The sequence below is a fragment of the Fusarium redolens genome, assembly GCF_020744475.1.
Source record: "Fusarium redolens strain MPI-CAGE-AT-0023 chromosome Unknown BKA55scaffold_26, whole genome shotgun sequence".
Taxonomy (NCBI): domain Eukaryota; kingdom Fungi; phylum Ascomycota; class Sordariomycetes; order Hypocreales; family Nectriaceae; genus Fusarium; species Fusarium redolens.
Genome location: NW_025763689.1, coordinates 147,235 through 172,044, shown reverse-complemented (window position 1 = coordinate 172,044; position 24,810 = coordinate 147,235). Strand labels below are relative to the sequence as shown.

Here is a 24,810-nt window from a genome sequence, read left to right as displayed (position 1 = left end):
TGATATTCCACGATTGATTTCAAGAGTTGACTTTCGTATTATCGAGATCCGTAGATGACCTGTCTGCGAACAGATCTCGGACTGAAGCATCACTACCAGCTCCATGGGATCCGATCCACGCTTTCATCTTAGGAACTGACGAAATGCGAATCCATCCGCTAAATGGCGAGGGTGAAGAATTGAACATTATGCACGCAACTCCTCATTGGACAAGACATCATACACCTCCTATAACACCATAATATCTCTTTTACATCAATGCATTCGAATTGCGCCCCCCAACTGTGCCCCTCTCGCCAACCTGATCTACTCAGTCACCAAGCCCCCCCTTTTTGTTGTTGGTTGTGTGCATTGCCAAGTTCTGCCATGTAAGCCGGATAATAAATCTTCCATTCCACGCTACACTTGATTGGTTGTAGCGGTGCTGGTCAATCACGCATCCTCACTTATAAGACGCATTTCGTGTCCAAGCACATTCTCCTTCACTTCTCCTTCACTTCTTTCCTATTCCAAGTTCCGAACCAAGTTAATTTCTCCTCAAGATCATCATGGCTTCTAGCACAAACACTGTCTGGGTCGTGACTGGCGGCAATAGGGGAATCGGCCTCGGTCTTGTCAAAGCTCTTCTCGCTCGTCCCTCTGTCACCGTCATCGCTACTGTTCGTAACGACAAGGCTCGCTCAGCTCTCGAGACCGCCGTTTCGAATCCCCCCAAAGGAGACGGCAGTGTCTTGAGCATTGTCCAGCTGGACTTCACCACTGCCCTCTCCCCCGAACAGATCCGCAAAGCGTTCGACATTGATCACGTCGACGTCCTTATCAACAACGCAGCCGCCAACTTCAAGTCATATACCGCCCTAGACATCCCAACCGATGACCTTCGCTCCGCATTCGAGATCAATACAATCGGTCCCCTTACAGTGGTCCAGGGACTTTGGCCCTTGTTGCAAAAGTCATCTGCACCAAAAGTCGTCAACGTCTCATCCTCTGTTGGCTGTATCACCTACCATGAAGTTGTCGCTGGAGCATATGGGCCCAGCAAGGCTGCCTTGAACTGGCTTACACGTGCTCTCCATCTACAGAATGAAGGGCTGATCGCCTTTGCACTCCATCCTGGTTTTGCTAACACAGAGATGGGCAAGTCGGCTGCTACTGAGTGGGGATTTCCTCATGCTATGCTCGAAAGTGTCGAGGAAGCTGCGAAGGGGAGTCTTGGGATGATCGACAGTGCTACGCGAGAGACTGTCTCGGGCAAATTTGTTAGTTATAAGGGACAAGAGCTTCCTTGGTAAGCCAACTCCTTTAAATGGAAATAGGCCAATGCGACTTTTATACACCTAGGGAAAAGTCCCCAGGTGTTCTTTCATCTTATGAAGCCGATAGTGAACATAACGTCTTACTCCAAATTCCATCGTTATTACCAAAGTATATCAATACTCTGTAACCCTAATGGCAATTCCACTGCTCTGATCCATATGAGTAGACAGCAGATCGACTATTGTCCTATAACCCCTCTTCACAGCTATCGAAAGTGCTGTGTCACCCCTGTTATCAACCATGTGTATATCAGCCTTTCCTGTCCTGAGAAGTACCCTCATGGCCTCCTCAGCACAAGTCTCGGCGGCGTATATTAGCGGCGTCCTGCCCGATGGATCCTTCGTGTTGATACCATGTTTGCCCGAATCATGAAGCATATTAATCACGCCAGCGTTGCCTTTTCCAATGGCCCACCAGAACAACATGCGTCCAAGCTCATCACATTCTCGGTGGATATTGAACCATTTCGAGTCGAGTAGTAGCTGAATCATGCGATCCTTTCCGTTTTTTACAGCCCACCAACAAGCTGTTCGTCCTGTCTTGTTCCTGGAATGCACATCAACTCTGATACTTCTGAGAAGTACCTTGACAACATCTTCTTTCCCCCATCTAATAGCCCATGAGAGTGGTGTCTGTCCTTCATCACTCATCAGATTGGCATCAACCATGGTTTCATCGAGAAACAGCTTCATCATATTTGACCTTCCACCTTTGATAGTCCACCAAAAACATCTCTGAGTTCCAGGAGAGTGCCATGGCTGCCAAACGCCACCCCCTAACCCAAAAACAGCATTACTCATGTCCTGGTACTCATCTATAATAGCCTTCGTACAGAGTGGTCTTTCATCGAAGTCCTCCTGATTACAACCAACCATTCCTGTAGCAAGGAGCAGTCGGGCAATACTCAGGTATCCATTCCTAACGGCCAAAAAGAATGGGGTGTTGCCATCTTGGTCTCTGACACTAATATCAATCTTGCCTGTACGGAGAAGGAGATCGACCATGCTATCATTGCTTGCGCGCACAGCCACCAAAAATGGCGTGTCATCTCCTTGCCACCTTTGATTGGCTAGTTGTATGACATCTGCGTTCCTTTGCAACAAAGCATCCACAAACCCGAGGTCCTTCATCTCGACAGCTTGGTAGAACAACCCTTGTAATGACAAAATACCCCCACCCTCCTCCACAAATGAGAGCGTAAGGTCAACCTGAGCAGTATCTATAGCCACTTTAAGGCTCGTTAAGCCAAGGTTGTTATTCGAAAAGATTGTCTGAGGTGAATCCCGAAACAAGACCATGGCGGTATCAGAGTGGTGGTTTTGAGTAGCTACCAATATAGGAACTCCATAGTCTCGGCCTCTCATCTTTGCCGAAGAGCCATGTGAAAGTAAAAGGTTGACCACCTCCGTCATACCTCGACGTGAAGCAACAAAGATCGCCTCTTCATCCTCTTCGTCGTCACCATCGAACTCATTGTAATTGTCGATCTCGACACCAGTAAATCTCCTTGTATTACCACCAGCTTTAAGTAGATCCTTCAAAAGTTCGTGTAAAATGTGATCATCATTATCGGTCCGATTTAAACATTGAGTTGCAAAAAACACAGCTCCTTCAAGGTCTGAACCCTCATTGATGAGTTGGGATACTAGTGCCGTATCCTCTTGACTTATGGCATAAAACATCAGCGACTTCTCGTGTTTGATCTCGGCACCTGCATCGATCAAGGTTCGGATTATCTTGTCAGCTCTGATGGAAAGGGCCAGGCCCAAAGGTGTCTCGCCATCAAAGTTGGTAGTATTGATGTGACTGAGGTATCTGCCTGGTACTCTGAACCCTCTTGGCCAGTCCGGTGAAGGAACGTCGTCATCCTCAATCTGCCATATCCTTGATCGAGCTAGTATCATAAGGGCCAACTCTTGGCAGTCCTCTCGCAGAGCAAGCTGAAGGGGGGTATTTCCTTCAAGATCCTGGGCATCCAAGTCTGAGCTATCCTTGTGGAGTAAAGTATCCAAAAGGCTAGCAGAACCAAACGCTATCACGAGGTGAAGAATCGTGGCGCCGAAGAACGGCCAGCCCCTTGGTGCATGAGTACCCTCAGGGTCCATTATTCTCCATACTTTTGCGAGCATCTTGATGCGTTCTGGTTGGTTCCACTGAATGAGTGTCACTAAATCGGTCTGGCGAATGCCCCCCTCCTCAACGCCCAAAATGTGGTCGAGGAGAAATGTTACTCCGTATGGCATCAGCGGGAAGGTCGCTGAGAATTTCTCTCGGGGTAATTTGTTACCGTTCAGGACTTCTTCCAGGGTCAAATATCTCAGAAAAGACCTCGAGATCTCATAATGGCCAGCTCCAGCTGGCGACCTAGACAACGACCCTTCGTCAATATAGGTGAGAAACTTCTGAGCAACAAAATCTGCGGCCGACTGATGTATGAACTGAGCCTCCCGGCTCCATTCTTCACCTCCAGGCTCATATTGCTCATAGACGTCCCGGTTCTGAAACTCAACAAGGCCTCTTGAGATATGTCGGACACGCGTCTCGAACTGAGACACACAGTCGGACCAATTACCATGCGATCTTAGCTCCGAGACTGTCGTAAAGGTCATGTCTTTATCAGTAGCAAGTGCCTCTCGAAGTTCCTGTGCCGACAAAGGTCTTATTGCATAGACAACCCATTGAAACAGCTTTGCCATCTGTCTGTGCTTATCCTTAGTCGCCCCCCTCAATATTACATCGTATAGGTCATCAAGGTCTGTTGGGGTAGTCGATATCATCTTAAGTAGATCCTCGGTTCTGGCGCCAGTCACGTCTTCATCGAGTATCATATTCGTGATGAGTATGGCCCATTGAAAGCCTCCATGGGCCTTCAACATGATCTCTTTCTCGATCTGCCGACGCTTTTCGACTGGCTGAAGCTCCTTGAGTCGGCCTTCAATAACAAGTCTGATGTCCTGGTCATTCTTCTCTTCCACGTAGACTCTCGCCATCGTCTCATGGCCAAGAATCGGGAAATGCCTCGAGGAAAAACATATCCTCACCAAGGATCCCTTTTGCTCAGCATTCTCTGTGAGACTCTTGAGAGATACCAGTAGGCTTTTGGCATGGTCTCCACACTCATCAAGTGCGTCAATGAATATAACCACCGGTATCTCTTTAGTCCCCTCGATCAAGAGTCTGGACAGGAATTTCTCCAGCTCCTTCTCATTCCATTGCCAACCATTCTTCTGTTCATACGATCCATATCGCTGCTGTTTATCTTGAAAGCTTTCTGTAAGCTCGGCAAGGTATTTTGGGAATGACATGAGCAGGGAACTAAGTAAGGCTCGAAATATACCCAAAGGTGTTCTTTGTAATGGTATGCCACGTCCATGGATGAAAAAGGAGGCGATAATTTCCCCAGACATCCTGCGGTTCATCGTATCAACAGCAAACTTCATGAGGACCGATTTGCCTGTTCCGGGACAGCCCTTGACCCAAAAGAGTCCACGAGCTGTATTCATCCATTTCTGATAGTTGTGATCTTCTAGAAGCCAATTGCAAGTGTCGCTGGCGTAAGAAATCTCAGAGTATCTGTGCTCTTGCTCAGGGAAGGACAGAGACTTCAGGCATTCTACATAGTATTAGCAGCATGTTACAGATTTCTATCGTGGTTCATACCCTGCTCGCCACCAGAAAGTTGAACACAAACTGAATGAGAAAAAGTAAGTATGCTGGCCATTTATCTATCGTACTCTGGCTTCAAACCTTGTGGACCCCCTCCTATACCTCCAGTGCCAGGCCGCCCTCGTGTTATGCCAAGTATAGGACGAAGGGCAACTATCACCCGTCGGTATAGTTGATCATGTACACCACTGTACTTCACCATCTCAGAGTGATTACGGTTGATGGGATGCTGCTTCTGACAACCGCATGTTGCAGAGAACACTTCGACCAGCACTTCGCTGGGACCAGACATCTCCCACTTGCCATTTACCTAAATGAGACGTCAGAAGGGAAACCTTTTTGAAATTTGTCGATGAACGCACCCAAGCCCCGGTAGGAGACTTTTCTGTCTCGTAGAAAGACACAACAGAAAGGCTCCTTGCCTTTGATATCTTATCGAACTCAATTTGTAGACGCTCGAGAAGAGACGAGTTCTTGTTGAGGGATTCAAGAAGTGCTCGATTGGGGTTATCCTTTACCAGAGGGACAAGACACTCAACTGCCAAACCTTGGTGGGGAACACCAAAGAAGGCGAAGCCGGAGACGGCGTTTAAGATCGAAAAGTCGGGCTCGAGCGGCTCTTCTTTCAGTATTCGTACGGTCTGGCATTATTAAGTGGCAAGCTTTATAAATGTCTCACAAGTACTTACCTCTTTGATGACAAGCCCACCCAGGCTATGCCCAATGAAAAGTATCGAACGTGGTTGGGTTGAGTCCTGAAGAAATATTAGTTGAAGTTGAGAAGAAGCTTTTGGAGCCAAAATACCCGGATATCCTCTAGGTCGACTTGCAATGTCCTTCCCAGGTCTGTCAAGCTTTGGAATGATTCACTTCCGACAAGCTGACTATTGTAACCGTAGGTCAGAATCCTTGCATTCGGGGTATCAGAAGGAAGAGCGTCCCGAAGCCAAACGAAACGGCCATTCTTTTCTTTGAAGGAACCTAGCGCATGTCCTCCAAGACCACACACCGCAATCACACTGATCGTATGTGTTAATACAAAGCGTGCCAGCTAATTGCTCTTTGTCCACTTACTCAATATGACAATCGTTATCGCTTGCGCGATGAAAGGGTGTGAAGCCAGTAAAGTGTGTATCGAAAGCAAGAGAACTGCCGAAATCGATGTCGTTATCTTCCGATAGGCTGAAATTCCACTCATCTTTAGAGCGATCAGATAAGCAGTCTGGGATAGAAGGAAAGCTGAGTGTAGCTATCTTGCTGTGTGGGTCGGTAGGAGACCGTGCAAGCGAATAAACAGTAGGACTAGCGTTGGGCTCCAGTGCAAGGGTCTTCTGAATAAGGCTGCAGACCTCATTCCTAGTCTCGAATTCGAGAGGAATACCCCGTAGTCTGAAGTTTTTGTGGCTACTTGCTGCCATTGCTGCTGCTGCCTGCGTCGCGGGTAAAGACTAGCATGCTCGAATATGACTGAAAAAAAGAGAAAGAGTTTGACCTTGAGTCGGAGATCGAATGGAGCGTATCAGTACTGTATCTGCGGCTGAAAAGCTGAAATAGGCGCCCAGGTTGCCTTATATGCATTGAGCCAGGGGGTGGATGAACGCATGGTTGGGTTGAAAATAGGCAGAAATGCAAGTCGCTGTGACCGCAACTTCACCGACTCTGTGCCACTAACGTCACACGGTTGACAGGAAAATTGGTGACTGGACATGTCAGATCATCAGTCAAGAGCGGGGGATAACAGAGTATTGTCCTTTACTATCAAACCACGACTCGTTCCGTCTTTATGAGGCGACGCCGCTCTTTGATAGCGAATTTCCACTCCATGGCAATTTTCCAAGACAGTAAAACCCCAAACCCGATTAGAACTCCAAAAGAGACCAAGATCGCCAAGACGCTGACCCCAAGCGCCATCCCTTGCCAGTTGGCGCCGCCACTTGTTTCAAGTGAGGCCACGACCTGCAATCCACTCAAAGTCACAGACGTGATCCCAAATGCGAATAAAACTGGGGCATAGAAGCGCGCAAAGTACTGTCCGTACTGAAAGTCGACTCTCTGGAAATAAGACTTGTTGAGGATAACCGGAGCGTAGAAGTTCAGACGAGTGAGGCGAATTTGGCCATAGGCATAGCGTAGTGAAACATCCTTATCGAGAATCTTATCTAGATCAGAGGTGAAATCGCAGAACTGCACCCAAGTGATACTTTCTGGTATAAGACAAAGGTTAGGATCCTTGGCAATGCGAAAGTCGGATTCGTGCCGGATGAGATAGTAGTATGTGCGTAAATAACCTAACGCAGCTCTCCTAATACGCACATCTTCGCTGGTATTATTACTGCAAAGATGGTCTTTCCAGAAGTCAAAGGATCCGATAAACCGTGGAAGAGGCTTGATAAAGATGCGGTTGTTGATCCACACGAGATGTAGCTTTGGGTTCTCTGTCACGATAATAGACCGGCCCTGCAGCAATTGTCGATGGAGTGGCCATATATTTGTGCTATCTTGCTTTGACATCCACCAAAGCTTATCTGAAACTCGATCCAAATCGTCTGAACAGAGCTCAGACATGAGCAGCTCCTTGATCTGATCCCTGTCGTGACGAGGGACGCGGGGGAATCCTAGTACGTATCCGCTCGGTTCGTCCCGAAGCAGAGAATGTTCCGATGTAAAGGGAGGTTTGAACACACTGGGTAACATAGTGATATCGGAGCTAGAAGTCTTGAATACGGAACCTGACCTATGGGTTCTATTGCATGGCCTTATTATGCTGACATGGCCATTTCTCTGCAAGAATGTTGATCGGCTGGAGTGCGGCCTCCAGAACTGAACCTTGGCGCGCTTCAAGTCGAATTGTTATTGGCTGCCACTCAGTGCCTCAATGCTTTTTCAACCCCCTCACAAGTGTTGTTTCCTACTGTTTTCGTGCGGCTGAGTCAAATTCCAGTGCGGCTGTGACATGGCACATGCCCAATATACCTCAAAGTAGAGAAATCCCTTGGTCACTCAAGCTTGTATTAAGGGAAGTCATGTAGTATGAGTGCTCTTCGTCTCTGGTCAGGCGATGTTTCAGCTGCAAAGTAAAGAAAACAGAAAAATAGAAACTGGGTTGAGGTTCTGGCATGGTAATACTAAATCAATATTATGTCAGCAAACGCAGGCTCATGTATAGCGTCATTGATCCAATTGTCAAATTCCGGTGGCTGGAGGATGCTTGCGCAAGTCTGTTGGCTAAAGAGCGAAGAAGCCTGTATGATTGACATAATGCTATTCAATAAGTTGCAGCTTGCCTAACTATAGCTGGTGACACTTTGTGTTTGAGCGATGAATTCTGTTAGCAGCAGTGAACTTCCTGAATCTCTGCCATGAATCAATGTGATCGACTGTGCCGATGGACAATGATACGTTGTCTTGATCCAGCACGCTGTGACTGTCACACAGCTCACTGAACTCATGGCCTCAATCCGGGTATTCACAAAGCTTCCATAAGGGTTATTCGTGAGTAATGTCCTTTACTGCGTCTGTTTCAAAGACGTATGCTGTGGAGGGTAAGTAACAGTAGTGTATAAATTGCATCTCTTATCCCTCGAAAGAGACTATGAACCAGATTTTGGCTGCGTGGCCAGATCGGGTAGCCCCTTTGCAGAGTATAAAATGAGTAGCTTCCGACTAGGACAAATCCTCCTTCATAATAATTACGAACGCGTAAAACACATCAAAAATATCAGTTAAAAATTAAAGGCGCTAGCCGCTAGAGAAGCTATATAATCCTCATGCGCACCATGTATCCGCAGGAGGGGCGTTGCCCATGCGCCGCTATAAGCATATTCCCTGCAGAATGGAAGACCTGCTCGAGAGGCACCAATCTTGCGAATTCAGCGAAGTGCCCTGGTTTTCATAGGGACCCGACTAATACCATTCCATGGCACTGCATGAAATGCAGGAAGGCTATGCAAAAGAAGCAGCAGGGGACAGGGTCATAAAGTTTGTCCCAGGTCATATATCTCCAGGGATTGAATCAAGATTATTGTATGATCTTTGGAAAGAAAACCGAGTAGCTGCAATCGGAGCTTCCTCATAAAAATTATGTCATTTACCTCATCCCGATTATGTGACTCTTGAAGTATCTCAAACTACCAGCAAAGAACTATTCAGTGAGAGCGATTGGCAGAAGTACAGGTAGGCAAGGATATAAGAAACACAAAGAAATATAAAAGATAGTGTTAGGAAAAGCTGATTAATAGTTTCTCGGTACCTCGAACACCTGATATGTTATCCTATATCAGCAATAGGTTAATCGCGGTAAGAGATTTCGGTCTCTAGGAATCACGAACAGTCACCCTTTCAGACAATGATTGCCATATCAATACCTGAATGCATGAACCTGTGCGATTGTGAGTACAATTTCTTTCGCAGTGACCAAGAAAGTGAAGCCCATTTTGGTGTATAAAACACATATTACTGACAACCTACAGACCGTTCATCAACATCAATTCCCCAGTGCGACAATCTCACCAACACCAAAAAGCAGTCACAATATCCCGACGCCTTACTCAGTGTACGATAAACATGTGTAGGCCAAATAATACCATCAGCATATGCCGTTGCAACGCTAGACAGACAGAAGAACAATGGGAACGGTGCCACGTAGCCAACCAGCTCGGGCTAAAAGACAAAGATTTGGGTACTTGCCCTCAACTCGCAGCGGGTAAGCCTACATACAAGGGATACAAATGCATTGATTGTCAATATGCGGAGTTATAGAGGAAGAGAACTCAAAGACCTAGCGAGACAGTTATACCACCGCGGGAAAAGGAGGGAGGACGTGCCATGTGCCAGACGCTTTACTGTTCATAGAGGGATATATTTCAACTCACAAAGACTCATAAGGTCCGATATCACCCGATTCTTCTTTACACTCTGTGACTTCTCTGCGACTACATCTTGCGCAGTCAACGTGACGACGTGATAGTTGAAGCATGAACTTGCAATCTCCTTTGCAAAGTACCAACCATTGCTGAATATACCTAGCCCATAAGATCCACAGAACATGTAATCAAAAGTTCACTAAAAGAAGAAAAGTAATAATGTTTCTGTGATTATGGAAATCCTAGGCCTGATACAATATTGGTTTGAGTGAGGCTTATTCATGGGTCAAAGTACAGTGATACTTCGGTCACTGGATATCACGAACAGTAAACACTCGAAGATAGTCAATGCAACAGACGTATGTGAACACAATACCGCTGGGCGTCTGTGAAGAGTAACATAACTGGTGGTTTAGCAGGGGACATAAATCGTGGTATATAAATACGTCCCCGTTGACCTAAACAGCGACTCCTTAAGCACGAGTGCTAACAACAACCAAGCACCAAGCATCCAACCCAAAGAATCACGACTAAGCCGACACTACAAAACCATGTGCAAGATAAAGGACTTCACCTATGTCTGCGGTTGCAGCGCCCCAAAGACTGAGCAGAAAGTTGAGGAATGCGGTAAAAGCAAAGGGAATCCCGCGACATGTCCTTTACGTTATCCGTCCCTCGAAATCATAACAAAGGACTGTGCGTCTTGTGAGAAGAAGAAGAAAGAGGCAGAGAAGAAGGCGGCGAAGAAAGGTTAGCTTTGCAGGAGAGTATATAAACACGATCTAACTACGGTTGCACCTTACTTCACTGGACAGGTGCTTTATTTCGCGAATTCCTATCACAAGAGCTGTTCCCTCTGTTATAAAAAGATACATCACGCTAGCCAACTCGCTCGTAATACAATATGAGACACTGGAGCTTATAAGGTCGCTGACGAGGCATGAGCCCTAGCCTGGTGTGATACTAAGTAGTGACAAAGCAATATAAAAGAGATCCGAAGAGGGCAAAAAAACACGAAAAGGCAACGGCAGAGTTGAATATACGAGTGCCCCCCAGATTAGAGAATCCTTTTGACCTAATATGGCATTTCCCGTCATCGTAGGGCTGGTAGATGACATGGGTACGGTGAGATTCAACAAAAAGTTCCCCAACCCGGCGCGATCCTCTCTGACAAGCTTACTTGCTTTGAACCAATCACATGTATATAGCCGTGATGAAACCCACTTCATTGTGAGAGGATTGACAAGCTAGAGATCTAGTCAGCAATGCTCGAAGGAACTGTTTTCGCCTCAGCCATAATTGGGCTGTGCGGCTCCCTCTCGTGAGGTCTCGTATAGGAACATCGCGCTAGAGAAAAATAGGTAATTATGAATTCCGCAATTGAGACAAAACAATCGACAGTCTATAAAGCTAGAGCAGCCTTGTGCTAGAAATAACCAGTCACTCCATCCTCACCCATCTTTACAGAACTATGTCTTCAAATCTCGCTCGAGCGGCTTTGGGCCTCTCCTTATTCCTTTCACCTTCTTTTTCCCTCGCCGAAACACCCAGACTCCATCCTCGCCAATTCTCTAATGTTATCGGAGAAGCTCCTTTCTCATACATGAGCTGTACTGATCGTCAAATTGATGATATTGAACAGGCTTGGGCAGATATACTAGCCCTCGTCAATACTCCGAGACATTTCTCTCCCGCTGAAACGCTTGAGACACGCATCTTCGGTGAGACGATAGGATCCAGGCCCGGTGATAGTGATCTCATAGAGAGTACGGACTTAGACTTTCCATAGTTGAAAGCATTGACTAACGAGGAAATAGCTGTTTTCAGTAACATCCAGCAACTCGATGGATCTCACCGCAAGATAAACCTGTCATGCAAAGATGTCCATCAAACTCACAGAAGTGAAAAGGCACAAGTCACTTGTAACAATGAGATCAACTCAGCACCAGGCTATATCGGCGGTTATGCATTTGCCTATGGTTCTACGTATGAGGAGTCAACTATTGTTCTCTGTTCCCCTTTCTTTGCGCCAGGTCAAGAGCATCTAAAAGATATCGTGACTGGTCTTCGAAAGGGTCCTCGAGAAGACCAGAAGGATCCGAATAAGATGGTTGGAAAGGCGAAGATGTTGCTGCATGAACTTACGCACCTTCCTGCTGTTGAGGGAAGGTCTGAAAGTAAGTCATAAATGAGGTGTGATGTGTTGAGATGGCTAACAGGGTAATAGCGGTTGTGATTGATCAGAAGTATAATGAGGACAGTTACTACAAAGCTTACGGGATTTACATGGTGGAAAAGCTTGCTGCGAATCGATACGGACAACATCGTACGCATTTGAATGGTAAGTAGGCCGATGTCATGTATTTATAGGTGCTGATATCCACTTCCTTAGCCGACTCGTATGCTTGGTATGCTAGCTTGAAGTACTTTGAGAGAATGTTCGGTACACCCAATGCAACCATACGACCGAGAAAGCCAGAAGACAAGCCAGAAGACAAACCCAAAGACCCAGCTCCAAAGCCTCCTACCAAAGCCTTAAACATCATCCTCGAGAACAAGCGCCGCGACGTTCCCATGGACGAAGACTTTCAAGACACGATGAACTGGAAGTTCTATTCCGTTACGTCCGGTACAGAATCACGATGTCAAAACAACCCAGGTCTTGAACTACCCGCTGATGTGTCCATTGCTACATTTTCGACCGACGCTCTACGGGATGCACAGTCTTTACACGGTACGTACGATATCAAGACGCAGGATGGGGAGTGTCAGTACAAGAATGATGGGAAGGGAAATGCCGGTGCGGTTTGGTGTGGTGACCAGGGGCATGTTTGTAAAGAACATCCCGGGAGACTAGATGCTGAGTATTGTAAGGATCTTGGGGATGGAGCGCAGGTATACCATGTTGCTATGGTTCTCTGCGAGTGGTAGAGATGATGGTCTGTTGATGTTGAAGGCTTCAGTGGTTTGTCTCAAGGAATATTAGCAAGATATCCCGTAGCTTGGAGTTGAACATAATGGCTCAAGATACTGACATCTCTTGATGGTTTCCCCGTGCTCTTGAGTCTCAACAACACTATGCTCTATCACATACGACCATACCTGCAGTAGAATACGGGATCCCGTCCGCTCTCCCATAGTCAAGCCTGCAAGGGGCGGATTAGTAGTTGGGTCGGTGACGACCAGCGAATCCCCGCTGTTGTATGTTTTTTTTTTGCGCTCTCTATTACCTGATATTCCTTTCTTTTGCTGGATCTGTCGGCGGTAGAGGTTGTGCTGTGGTTGAGTGAGCATCCGATCTGCTGAGATGGTTGCGGGGGCGAAGTCAAGGTAAGACAAATTGGGAGGTGAGATTGGCTGGGACTCATTTGTGACAATATTGGATGCAGAGGCAAAAGCACAAATGACATGTTTTGAACTTCTCTGAACCTGCTTTGTCGCAAAGTTGTGTCAATGTGGTTGAGCAAACCGCTGACGATGGAGGTGCCTCTACTCACAACCTGGATGGAGCAATTCTCTGTGTCGTCAACGGTCATTCAATTGTTTTTGGTCTGCAGTCAAAGCGCGCCCCACATAATGCCACTGAGAATCATGCATTATTAAAGAGTTGGTCTGATTGATTGAAGTTGACAAACTTTATCTCAGTTCCAGGCAATATTGAGGCATGCCATAATATCCATGCCCAATGTCTACCATGAAGTCAAAGCCAGCTCAAGCAAAACACATATCGTCCTCGTTGTTCTTCTTTGCTTTCTTGCAGTGCCCATTCTTACATCCCTCGCAGAGATCTTCCTTATGAGGCGCCTTAGAGTCGTCGGAATACTCGGGTTCCTCAACCTCAACCCCATTCCACTTCTTGATTCGGTACGTGACTCGGTCAACGTAGGTCTCTTCTTTGAGCTTCGGCTTGCTCAGATGGTTGCATTGGATGCATCGCTGGTAGTACACGCGGACATTATAGCGGTTGTGCGAGTACTCGCGGATGGTGATGGCAACGACCAAGCTCTTCCAGCCACGAGAGGAGCATTTGTTGTTGTGGCATACGAAGCGCCCGATGATGTTGGTGTCGTGGGTACGAATGGTGCCGAGATCCTCGTCGTTTTCGAAGAAGGTGTAGTCGAGCTGATGTTCCTCGAATTTGTCGGCGACTTGGTCGTGAAGCCCGGGGAACATGGACCACGAACGCGGCGGTTTCTTGCCTTTCTTGTTCGGCATGATGGATGAAATACTGGCTGTTTCTGGAGCGTGTGGTGGTTAGCGTTGATGTCGCTTAAAAGCTGAAGCCTGATCGCGCGACTTACCTGATGCTGGTTGTTGTGATGAGTGTGTGGATGAGGTTGAGATGAGAAGGAAGGGAGAGAGAATTTAGCAGGGAGAGGAGATGGAGAGGAAAAGAAAAGAAAAGAAAAGAAAAGAAAAGGGAGGGGCGCGGCAGCTTGCATATATGACGAGGGAGTAAACATCGCGCACTGCCGCTCAGTGGTCTGCCAGTACCAACGCAAATCGCGGTCTCTTACCACTGGCAAGCAACTTCAAACTTGCAAAAACGACGCAAACCGCCGCGTACAACTTATTATCCGCCTTTTGAAAGACAAATTGCTGCCTGGAGAGACTCTGCAAACAAAGCAGGATCAGCTGAAGTGGCATGCTAGAAGATGATATCTGTCCCTAGCCACGCTTGACAAAGAGTGTTTGTGAAAATGACTTCTCTTGGACACTGTTTGTTTCATACCAGTGGCGCCTATTGGTTGTTCACATTGTCTTGGTCGGCCTCCCGCATTGAGTATCAACTCTGCGGCCGCCCAACACGACTTCACCAGTAAAATTGTGCCATCCCGCAACAAGTAAACCTTTTATGCATTGCCTATGTTGGACTGTTCATGATTTCTTTCAATGATTATACCTAGATCTACGGCACGACTGAGAGTTTATAGCAAAGTGCAAGACTTTTCAAAATTCTACCATACTTTCATGGTAACGTGCATCATCATCGAGCCATGTTCGCTGCCAGGTGCTTGCACGTCGCTCAGGCCGCTGGAAACAAGCGTCAGACATGTCTTGGCTTTCCCCCTCCTGCGTAGTCGAGTTAGCCTAGGCAAAGTTCTGGAACATGTCACTTGTCTAGCGAGGCTCCTCCTCAACTATTAATAACCATTTCCAGCTCACGCAATTTGACAGGTTTTGTAATAAAAACGTCGACACCGCTTCGTGTTGCTTCGTCCCGCGTGCTCTCGGATCCAAGCCCCGTAACGGCCACGATCTTCGACGCAGCAATTCCATTATATCGCTCGAACGCTCGTATCTGACGCGTAGCCTCTAGACCGTCCATTACTGGCATTGATATATCCATGAGTACATACTTGAACTGCCCCGGCGTCTCTTTGTGCGCATCCACCGCTTCCTGCCCGTTCACTGCGGTGCGGTATGGCTTTTGGAGTTTCCTCATGAAATATGTCAGCATCTTGAGGTTAATGGGGTTATCTTCTACTAGGAGGAACTGTGGGGTCTGGAAGTAGTCTTGGGCTGGGACGAGGCTGCCCAAGGGGCTCGCTATGGCTGAGGGGCCGGGTGTCGGTGGTTGGCTGCACGACACTGTGTCTGATGGCGTCGGTAATGGTATTGTTCCTGCGGTATGTGGACTGTCGTCTGACTCAGCCCAAAGGGTGATGGCTCTGGAGACTGCCCTTTCCAGCTTGTTCGGACTGAGGCTTAGATCGGGTTAGTAAAAGGGAGGCGTTGTATAAACCGAGTTGACTCACGGTTGCGCAACATAGTCGTGGAATCTCGTACGACCAGTTAATACGTGTGCTGATTCATATTTTTGAACGACAAGTGCGTTGTTGCATACCACCAGCACCGGTGCGTCGGGCCAAGAGTGAACTAGTTCTGAAGGGTTGCTCATTGAACTATCCTGCACGATAACAACATCGGGAGCTAGCCGTTCAGTCTCTGGTACCGCGTCCGGTACCATGCATAGGTGCTCGAAGCACAGCTCGTTCATCAGGGCGTTGGAAGTGTTAGACTCGTGCTGAAGAGCTTCTCCGTGGCTCTGAGGTAGGCTGGTCAACCTGGCGCGTAGACCATGACATGAGCCCTGTTCATAGTGCGACCCGTATGCCACATATTCAGATGCTGGAGAGTTTGTGCCTTGTAGCATGGGTATTGAGACTGTGACTTTGGTACCAACATCAACTTGACTGTTGATAGATATTGTGCCACCAAGCTGATACGTGATCCTCTGCACAAAACTGAGCCCCAGCCCCGTCCCGGTGGATAACTGGTCCTCTTGAGAGAAAGGTTTGAAGATATTATTGCGAAGAAAGTCCTCGCTGATCCCCCGACCAGTATCTTCAACAACCAGTTCGATCATCCGTTCTGCGCTCATTGCATCTTCTGGTTGAGACTGAGTCATCGTGACCTTGATGAAGCCCTGGGAGGTGTACTTGAGTGAGTTTCCAAGGAGGTTCATGATAATTCGGCGGACTGCACCGGCCCGCGTTTGGAAACTCCAAGAAAGCGTTGGATCGTAGAGTAAAAAGACGGAAACAACACCATCTTGTCGTCGGTTCCTCTGATCGATAGCTTTTGCTTCTGCAGCCTCTATAGAGTCCAAGCGTCGCATAGCCCCAACTTCAGCACTCTTTCGGCTGTTGGGAGGACTGAAGATGTGAGCGATCGACGCATGCTGATAGCTGTGACCAGCATAGACACTCTCCACCACATCTTCAGCGATCTGGTCCAGGCGGATCGTTTTATTCATGATCTGTTCCCTATTTGAGGGCACAATACCGAACTTGGATCTCCCTGAACGCTCGTCGTTGATCGTATCTGATCCCACCGATTGATTGACCTTTGAGAAATCAAGCAGATGCTCTGTCGTTTCAAGCAGAGTACGACAGCATGTCCCGATCAGGTGAGCTATGTTCTGCTGCGCTGCACCAAGTCCAGAGTCGTTAAGCAGTTCGAGACCAAGCGTGATTCCGTGGAGCGGCGAGCGTAGTTCGTGAGATATCGACCCTAGAACGTCCGACTTGGCCTTATCAGCCGCCAGGGTTTCTATCTGGAAGGCCTCTGATGCCGCCAGTATTCCGAGGGCCCTGAAAAACGACAGTTCGCTGTCTCGGTCAGGCTCGCGCCGAGGTGCCTTTGCCCATGCAAAGCCGCCGGTGGAAAGCATGCCCTTGAGGGGGTCCCAGATAGGGATGAAAGCTACGTATCGGGCTCCGTTGAAGGCATCTTGGAGTTCCCGTTGCTCGTAACTTTCTTGGTCCTTTCTTGAAGAGGTGCTGGGAGGTAATGGTTGTTCTTCTGGTAGACTACAAGCCGAGCCGAAGTGTTTCGTATTATGAGCGAATGAACCTTGAGCATGCTGAGAATTAAAGTCAAATATGCAGCCTTCGGGATATTTTCGAAGCATGTGAGATAAAAAGACTTGTGAAATATTATCAACGTCTTTAAAGGAATTAGAGCCAGGGCTATTGGATGATCCAAGTAGCTGGCAAGGAAGTTGGAATTTGGCCGTTGGACTTTCGTTTATACTCCCACTGCTGTAGACGCCCGGACTAAGGCAAGATCCATCGAGGGAGAAGTCGTACTGGTTTTCTGTTTCTGGTGAGTGAACTAGATGAAGATCCCTAGAATCTCCACTGAAAAAGGCGCAGTTGTCTGCATGAAGGGCTTCTTTGATGATGGTGGCTGCTATGTGAAATGGATTTGGGGTTGTATGTTCCTGACGTTGGTAGTCCGGAATATCCAAGGGTATACGGCGTGTAGCAGAGCTTTTTTCGTGATTTTCTTGCGTTTTGTTTTCGCTTACATGATGATCTGTGTCGAGATGCGAATTCTGAACTGGACCTTCGCGTGGAATTAACCCTCTCTCAGTGAATCGCTGAAGACCAAGACTCATTGCCGTGCTGCGTTTTAGGGAATGCTTGATCCGATTACCCTCGAGGTGATCCATGATTGTTTGCGACAGTCCCCGCAGGATATTTGAGTGCTTCTCTTCCCAGTCAGCACCAGGCGTAGAGTTCATGACGCACAAGACACCAATGTTTATGCCCCGGGGGGACCGTATAGGCACAGCGGCGTAAAACCTGGCGAAGCTACCAGGACGACAATATGGACTCGATGCAAACCTCGGGTCAGTGGCCAGATCTTGGACAACGATAACCGGCAATTCTTGTGAAGCAGGAGCATCCAGGGACTCCTCAGTAGCACGTAGCGTATAGTGACAGACCCCATCGGCGCGGGGGATGTAGGTCCCACAGAGCAAGAGTTCATCGTCGCTGTTGCCTACCGATGAGCTATTTATAAGTGACGTGGAGGGAGTTGCTTCGGCGACTATGTACTGCCTCGTCTCATCAAATAGTGATATAAGTGAGCGCTCTGTCCTGGTCTGGCAAGTCGCCAGCTGGGCGAGACTTGTGAGGACAGAATCCGGCGACTTTTCAGGCCCCGCGGCGCTGATCTGATTGAGGGGCCTGCATGTTGTGCGCAGCAACTCATCGTACCTGTGAAGCCATGGTAAGTGCCGCATCCACGCAAGGTACAGAATTCGGCATCATCGACAAGCATACCGTGAAGTCTCATTCTCGCGCCTATCTTCAGACATCTGGGTACCCGGCATCTTCTGTCATCAAACCAAATGGTGATACTGAAGTGAGGCAGGTCGTGGAACCCCCAAGGAAAGGACTGATGATAATCAATCGGAAGGCTCCCCCTGTTGTCGTTGGGCTGCTTCGCCACCACGACGCAAGCTTAGGGAGCATGGCAAGAGGTTATTGGTCACCTGTAACGGCGCTATACCGGAAAGGGCGGTCGAAACGGTCTGGACAGTAGAGTCTTTCAAGGTCTAGAACGTTATCTCCAGGGAACTTTTTGGCCCGTGGCGCCGAAAGAGATTGTGAGAATAGGCTCTCCCTCCATTGTCCGAGCCCGTATGGTCTTTTGGTTGAAATCCCATCTGACCACCGTGGCAATTTCTTCCCAATTTCTCATTTACTGCTGGAATTTCGCCACAGATTCCGCAGCCCACCCAACCACAGAGGTGCTATTGTAGGCAAGCCTCTATTCAGAAGCAACACTGTGCCACAGACAACTGTGATCTGTTCTGAACCGGAACCTATCCTCCGGCTCACCCCCTGGCCTCCCCCATCAAGAAAAGACGAAAACTCGCTAGCATTCAGGAGCTGAGGTTGACAGAAATACCCAGACGAGGTCCCTCTAGACATCTCCTGCTACCTGTCCCACTTTATTCTAACACCCTTTTCTCGGTCTTGGTTATTTTGATCACCCCCAGCCTGCTAAAATGAAAGGAACAGGAATCCTGTTTTCCCCCCCTCATTTGTTGGTTCCAAACAAGCAAGCCACAGAAAGCCATTTCGTCATTATCCACTCATACAGTCGAAAGAATGTGACGGGCCCCTGAAGTCGGCCGGGGTTTCGGGGCCTCTCCGCTTGCTATCGCTTGTCTGGTTGGATGAAGGGGACCATACCCCCTGTCTAGTGTTTTTCTGAGACCCTGAGACATGGACCCTCGGACCCTTGGACCCTAGACCCTTGAAAATATGGAGACGTTCTTGTCAGTCTGTCAGGTCTCCATATTTACTGATTTTTGAAGATTTTGTCGACTTGTGCCTGATTCCGAGACATGCAATAAAGGCACTATACAGAAGAACAGTCGGTTGTTTTATCTAAATATATTGTTATTGTTGCCTTTTGATAACGCATATGTGTAAAGAGACCTGGAACTCCTTTCCATTTCTTTCCTTTTGCTCCCTCGTGATATACAAACAAGACGTCTAAACATTCAATCGTGCAAGTAAACAAATAACGTATTTGCCAAGATCTCACCATCAACCGGAGACAGTTGTGAGGATTGATGCACTATTCAGAGCTAAAGCAATAACTTGATGGTTCTGCGTGGTGTTTCTGTTGTCGCTTCGCATATATTAGGCCACAGAAATTGCACAGTGTTCGAGGTCCTGCTGGACCCTCGCGCCATCGCGGTGTCTCTTCAGTCTGGCAGGACGTGCATGACATGTTTGTGGGTTGGGCGAAAGTCCTTTGCCAATGCCGCCTGTCCTGCCGGCGATGATGTTGTTGTCTTGACTGATGGCTTTTGCGCCTGGCCTTCGTGTTTGAGACTCCCAGACCTTCTGGCTTGCTCATAGCCTCGTGCTGTGAGGCTGTGCGCAACACGCTGTGCGATGATTCCAGATCTTTATGTAAACAGCATGGCGCATCTAGGTGACATCTACCATGAGGGGATTCGGTTTCATTCGATAACGTCGGGGCTATGGCTGATGTTTGGAATACAGTGACATTGCCGAGTGGATGGCCAACGCATTCGGATGATTGGTCGCCGCACTGATACTGTAAGTACAGGTATATAGGTTTGGCAAGTGCCACTTACCTGTAGACGTGATTGTTCATGTTTTGATCTTCTTGCGGGAGATTTTGACGAGGACTTGGCTTTTGTACGTCGCTGCTGACAACGACAGCGTTTACATCGAGTGTTCGAATGTATCGACCGACCCAATGAAGAGGGACATGTTATAAGATGGATTGATGTGTGTGAATAGCACATTGTGTACTAGTATGGCGATCTTGATGAATGATGGGAGATCTTGGGATCGAGCTGTGTTTATCTAAGTTGATGAATATCAGGGTATCGGCCGGCTTCAGGACCTCCACAAACCGGACTCGTCCTCTATGATGTCACTTCCGTGGGGACAACATGCGTGTACGTCCTAGGTACGTACGGGTGTGCTGGGTGTTGAACTCCACAGTGGCTGTTTGGGTTCGGGTGATGCCACCTCCTCTTATGGTTGGTGCGATGGGTAGGCACGTAAAGCGTTGGCTTGGATGGATGGGCAGCCATTGCTAGGGACGGAAACAAAGTACCAGAAACGATTTGGTAGCTGATCAGCGATTTTTAGTGTAGGCAATTCAGCGGAGTGTTTTGTCCTTCTGAGGGGGCAATGGTCAACCTCACCTACACGCTCACGACTATGCATCGTCCTTTAGAACAGATAGATCTGTTACGCCCTAATATCAGTATATATAAAAAGGATAAGGAAAGAAAAAAGCATTACTCATTCAAGCGAAATACCTAGACACGTAAATCAGTGAGGTTACGCCCGTCTCGGAGTTAACACCTTGAGATGGACGACGGATCTTACAGGTCCAAGCCCCTGACCCTAGTGGGACACGTTCGGCTTGGCACCATCCTCAGTAGCGCTGTTGTTTATACGGAACAGACAAAAGTGTCTTGTAAGTCGGCCAATGGTGTACCTCTGTGGGATATTTATGTAACTTCTCCATTTCTGTTAATTCCGCCCATTGGGTCACCAGGTTCTCAGGGTTCAGAAATAGCTAAGCATTTTGGTCTACTACGGAAATTAAGCGCCAACGTAGTGCGCACCCTAACACTAGGGTCCGAAGAATACATACCTAGCTCAACTACCAAACATGGAGTCGACAAAATTATGCTAGCAGATTAGGTGCTCCTGAAGGAGATGGCCAGCACTGTTATTTTTGTCACAGCTGGTCAGAACAGTAATTGGCTTCCATGCCATGCCCAATTAAGAGTGCTAGGAAACTTGGATGTTGGCCGATCTTCAAGAGTACCTACCTAAAACAAGTGTCTGACCCCCCCAAGACAAATGACTGATGAGCTGTAATACAACGCTCATAATGATGTAGTCCCGGGTCGATCCGGTGACAAATCCCCACATACCCTGATTTTTCTTCCCCTGCCTGGCACATGTGACCCTGCCAAGCGTCTATCCTCTAATCGTCCACAAGATTAAACCCAATTTTTCACATTTTCTACTCCTGGCATACCGATCACATCATATGGCATTTTCAAATGCTCATTATTCTTCCCCATTCCACTTGGGCGCATCCAGTAGCTAGCTAGATATGCCAGTCCACCAACAGCAAAGCCGTCAGCGCAACACCAACCTCTTGATTCACGACATATTCCAAGGCGGCGAAAACACAACCGTTCACTGGGAACCAGTTTGTAAGGAGCATGAAATAAAGACACCGTCGCCCCGCAGCTGACACGTTCAGCTCAACCAGTCGCTGTCGCCTGGCCTATAGAATGTCTTGTTTCTCATGAAGCCAAGCGCCACTGTATAACACAGCAAGATGTAAACAATCTGGTGGACTTTGGTGACCTTGAATACACGAGCAAAATCAAGGATCAGCTGGTCTGTCCCATATGCATTGGGGTTTTTGTAACTCCGATAGTCACGCCCTGCGGGCACCTTTTCTGTCTAGAGTACATACAGAAGCATCACAGAACATGTCAGTGCTGTCCACTGGATAGAAGGAGGATTCAGGCAAACAGAACACGTCTTGCCAAGGGCCTTATGGATGAGATTGGGGGCTTAGATGTGCTGTGCCCCAACTCCAAGCTTGGATGTACTCGTGAGATGAGGCGGGATGGCGTAGTTCAGCATCTATTGACCTGTTGCTATACGGCTGAGAATCTACTGCAGACAAGTAGATCAAAAATAAATACAGATGTTACTTGACACAATCCGTTGAGATCCGGTCGCTTCCACAACTTGGTCCTGCCGGTTTGTGGCATAAGAGAACAAACTCAAGTGTCAATATAAAGTTATGTCGATTAGTGGCTCAAGAGATAACTTTCTACTCAGCTCAGATTAAAGTAGTACTAGCGACAGGCCGTTCATTACTCCACGGTCTATAGCCTACGCTGTTGCGACAAGCTTGATATGGACTGAAGGGACAGATATTCAAGAAATTCCAGAAACGTAGTCGCAGAATAATTACAACATGAGAGTTCCACTGTAAAAATATTTGTGTTCTTGCACTAGGTCAGCGATAGTGGTTGAGCAGTTAAATCCCCGCTTACGTGCTGACTTTTGCTGATGCCTAGTAATATCCTCCTCATAAAGGCAGCCCAGCCCGGTAACGCCAACTGAATACAACGTAAGGATTTGCTTCTAACAACCAAACCAAACAAATTACAGAAACCAGCATTTCTCAGTAACTGAAATCATCATGGGCGCCGCATTGTCTCGCTTATGCTTATGGGTACCAAACCCGATTTCAATTGGCGTTATTGGTCTACGTTCAGCGGGTAAGACAACTTTGGTACACAAACTAAGTGGAAACCCAGATCCAGTCAAGCCATCTGTTGAAAGTCAGCATCCCCTTTGACCACGATGGTGACCGTACTAACGACAGTAGCTGTAGAGATTACTCAGGTTTACCCGAGTGGTAGCAACCAACAGTTTAACGTATTCGATTACGCTGGAAACCCTCACTGGAGACCTTGTTGGAGAAGTTTCATGTCCAGACTACAAGCCGTCGTCTTCGTCATTGATAGCACAGACAGGGAGGCATTACAGGAAGCAAAATGGGAATTGGTCGGGCTGTTGAAGGAAGATATGCTTGAACAGCAGCCATTTTTGGTGCTTGCTAACAAGCAGGATGATCCGGTTCGTTAGGCATCTTGACAAGTGTCATCTTGAGAACTGACATGAGACAGAAAGCAATGAGCGTGGCGGAATTGACTGAATATCTCGATATACAACAATATCTTGACAAACCATCGAAATGCGCAAGTATCACCACATACACTCATTGAAGCAAATACTAACGCGAGATTGACAGCGCGTTCAGGCTTCGAGTGGTTTGACTGGGGAAGGGCTGGCTGGGGGTCTGGAATGGGTGCGAAACGCCTTGAGAGGACGTCAGAAATAAGTTATTTCACTAAAACATCTACACCTGTGAAGGATATTGAGGGGATACCAGAAAGGCGATGTCGTGATAACACGTTATCGATACGTGACTGCGATAAAATCCGGAACCACATTTTCCCGGGATCATCGCGCGAATTTGTCAGCCATCTCGAAGCTCGGCCCACCGCATGCCGCTGATGCCGACAAGCTTCATCAACCAAAGAGCTTGTTGCCATTGTATCATTGATCGCCATTGTCGTCGCAAAAATGGCCGAGCACCCTTCATTCACTCTCGCAGGTCTTTGTAAGTCTCCCTACTATGTCTCCATGTGATATGTCCGTCAATTGACCATCCTTCAATCTCTAGTGGCCGCTGGTGGTACAGCTGGCTACATCCGAACTCGCTCAACACCTTCTCTCGTCGCTGGTCTCGGTCTCGGTGTCTCATACGCATATGCCGGTACGTTTCCTTCTTCCTCATCAGGTTTCCAAGACTAACAAGATGCAGGCTATCTTCTCAAGAACAACAAGGACTACGGTTCCGAGCTTGCTCTCGCAAACAGTGTCCTGTTGACCGGCTCCGCTGTGCCTAGGATCATCAAGACTGGAGGTCGAGCTCCCGTGCCGCTTGTTCTCGGTGCTGTTGGTGGACTTGCGACGTATTACTACCAGAAGAAGTTCCGCGAGTTTCGGTATGGTGTATGAGAGCGCCGCTCGTGAGAAATGCGTTGGTCGATCCATTGGAGCAGTGACAAAAGAACAATCTCTCAATGTAAAATACTGTACTATATAGACAATATCGCTCAGGGAGTTCGCATACTTCTTCCGCCATTCAAGGGATCATTCAACGTTGACATAGAACAGAATTAAACCGTGATTCTCCAGAAATGTGATTTGGAGGATTGTCAACAAGAGTCCTGCAGTACATGCTACAACCTTCCGGATGAAAGGAATGTACGGTAATTAATAAGCTTGTATCATGGAAGTGAATATTGTATATCTTGTACCTGTATCGGCTGCCTAATGGTTGATTGGCTATTCTTCTGGCGACCGGTTTTCAATCCGTCCTCGGTGCCTCGGACAGGGAACTGAAAATGATACTAACCTAAAGAAGAAGTTGTAGGTCTTGGCATTCCATCGTCTCGACGCTGCTTAGTAAATACCCAAACGTTTGTCTCCGATGATTGAACCTTCCATGAACCGTTTTCCTCATCTCCCAAGTTGCACTAATAATCAGAAATAAA

The 24,810-nt window shown here is 47.6% G+C and overlaps 9 protein-coding genes across 9 annotated transcripts; 5 read left to right on the top strand and 4 right to left on the bottom strand.

Annotated features, from left to right (window-relative positions):
- Positions 1-548: 548 nt before the first annotated feature.
- On the top strand, positions 549-1,292 carry BKA55DRAFT_527320 (uncharacterized protein; the record flags this gene model as incomplete). The annotated part of the gene is made up of 1 exon (XM_046188917.1): positions 549-1,292. One exon carries the CDS (start codon positions 549-551, stop codon positions 1,290-1,292), a length of 744 nt encoding a protein of 247 aa, XP_046042377.1.
- Positions 1,293-1,430: 138 nt separating this feature from the next.
- BKA55DRAFT_527350 (uncharacterized protein) lies at positions 1,431-7,677 on the bottom strand (the record flags this gene model as incomplete). Its single annotated transcript, XM_046188921.1, has 8 exons — positions 1,431-4,930; positions 4,978-5,007; positions 5,065-5,293; positions 5,346-5,624; positions 5,673-5,738; positions 5,861-6,002; positions 6,058-6,431; positions 6,748-7,677. 8 exons carry the CDS (start codon positions 7,675-7,677, stop codon positions 1,431-1,433), a joined length of 5,550 nt encoding a protein of 1,849 aa, XP_046042376.1.
- Positions 7,678-12,471: 4,794 nt separating this feature from the next.
- On the top strand, positions 12,472-12,715 carry BKA55DRAFT_584437 (uncharacterized protein). Its single transcript, XM_046194326.1, has one exon. The coding sequence runs from the start codon at positions 12,523-12,525 to the stop codon at positions 12,700-12,702; it is 180 nt and encodes a 59-aa protein (XP_046042375.1). The 5' UTR covers positions 12,472-12,522; the 3' UTR covers positions 12,703-12,715.
- Positions 12,716-13,455: 740 nt separating this feature from the next.
- BKA55DRAFT_743691 (zinc-binding domain-containing protein) lies at positions 13,456-14,265 on the bottom strand. Its single transcript, XM_046201558.1, has 2 exons — positions 14,147-14,265; positions 13,456-14,083 (listed from the first exon to the last, which is right to left on the bottom strand). The coding sequence occupies exon 2, from the start codon at positions 14,058-14,060 to the stop codon at positions 13,557-13,559; it is 504 nt and encodes a 167-aa protein (XP_046042374.1). The 5' UTR covers positions 14,061-14,083; positions 14,147-14,265; the 3' UTR covers positions 13,456-13,556.
- Positions 14,266-14,695: 430 nt separating this feature from the next.
- BKA55DRAFT_584434 (uncharacterized protein) lies at positions 14,696-18,580 on the bottom strand. Its single transcript, XM_046194325.1, has 3 exons — positions 18,422-18,580; positions 15,605-18,355; positions 14,696-15,553 (listed from the first exon to the last, which is right to left on the bottom strand). Exons 1-3 carry the CDS (start codon positions 18,469-18,471, stop codon positions 14,983-14,985), a joined length of 3,372 nt encoding a protein of 1,123 aa, XP_046042373.1. The 5' UTR covers positions 18,472-18,580; the 3' UTR covers positions 14,696-14,982.
- A 956-nt stretch (positions 18,581-19,536) lies between these two features.
- BKA55DRAFT_213672 (uncharacterized protein) lies at positions 19,537-20,656 on the bottom strand. Its single transcript, XM_046185174.1, has 2 exons — positions 20,260-20,656; positions 19,537-20,213 (listed from the first exon to the last, which is right to left on the bottom strand). Exons 1-2 carry the CDS (start codon positions 20,431-20,433, stop codon positions 19,731-19,733), a joined length of 657 nt encoding a protein of 218 aa, XP_046042372.1. The 5' UTR covers positions 20,434-20,656; the 3' UTR covers positions 19,537-19,730.
- Positions 20,657-21,587: 931 nt separating this feature from the next.
- Positions 21,588-22,491, top strand: BKA55DRAFT_584429 (uncharacterized protein). Its single transcript, XM_046194324.1, has 2 exons — positions 21,588-21,873; positions 21,924-22,491. The coding sequence occupies exons 1-2, from the start codon at positions 21,771-21,773 to the stop codon at positions 22,388-22,390; spliced, it is 570 nt and encodes a 189-aa protein (XP_046042371.1). The 5' UTR covers positions 21,588-21,770; the 3' UTR covers positions 22,391-22,491.
- Positions 22,492-22,668: 177 nt separating this feature from the next.
- BKA55DRAFT_584425 (ADP-ribosylation factor family-domain-containing protein) lies at positions 22,669-23,771 on the top strand. The gene is made up of 3 exons (XM_046194323.1): positions 22,669-23,025; positions 23,073-23,323; positions 23,374-23,771. Exons 1-3 carry the CDS (start codon positions 22,884-22,886, stop codon positions 23,470-23,472), a joined length of 492 nt encoding a protein of 163 aa, XP_046042370.1. The 5' UTR covers positions 22,669-22,883; the 3' UTR covers positions 23,473-23,771.
- On the top strand, positions 23,772-24,596 carry BKA55DRAFT_584424 (transmembrane proteins 14C-domain-containing protein). The gene is made up of 3 exons (XM_046194322.1): positions 23,772-23,870; positions 23,934-24,026; positions 24,075-24,596. Exons 1-3 carry the CDS (start codon positions 23,834-23,836, stop codon positions 24,269-24,271), a joined length of 327 nt encoding a protein of 108 aa, XP_046042369.1. The 5' UTR covers positions 23,772-23,833; the 3' UTR covers positions 24,272-24,596.
- Positions 24,597-24,810: the final 214 nt, after the last annotated feature.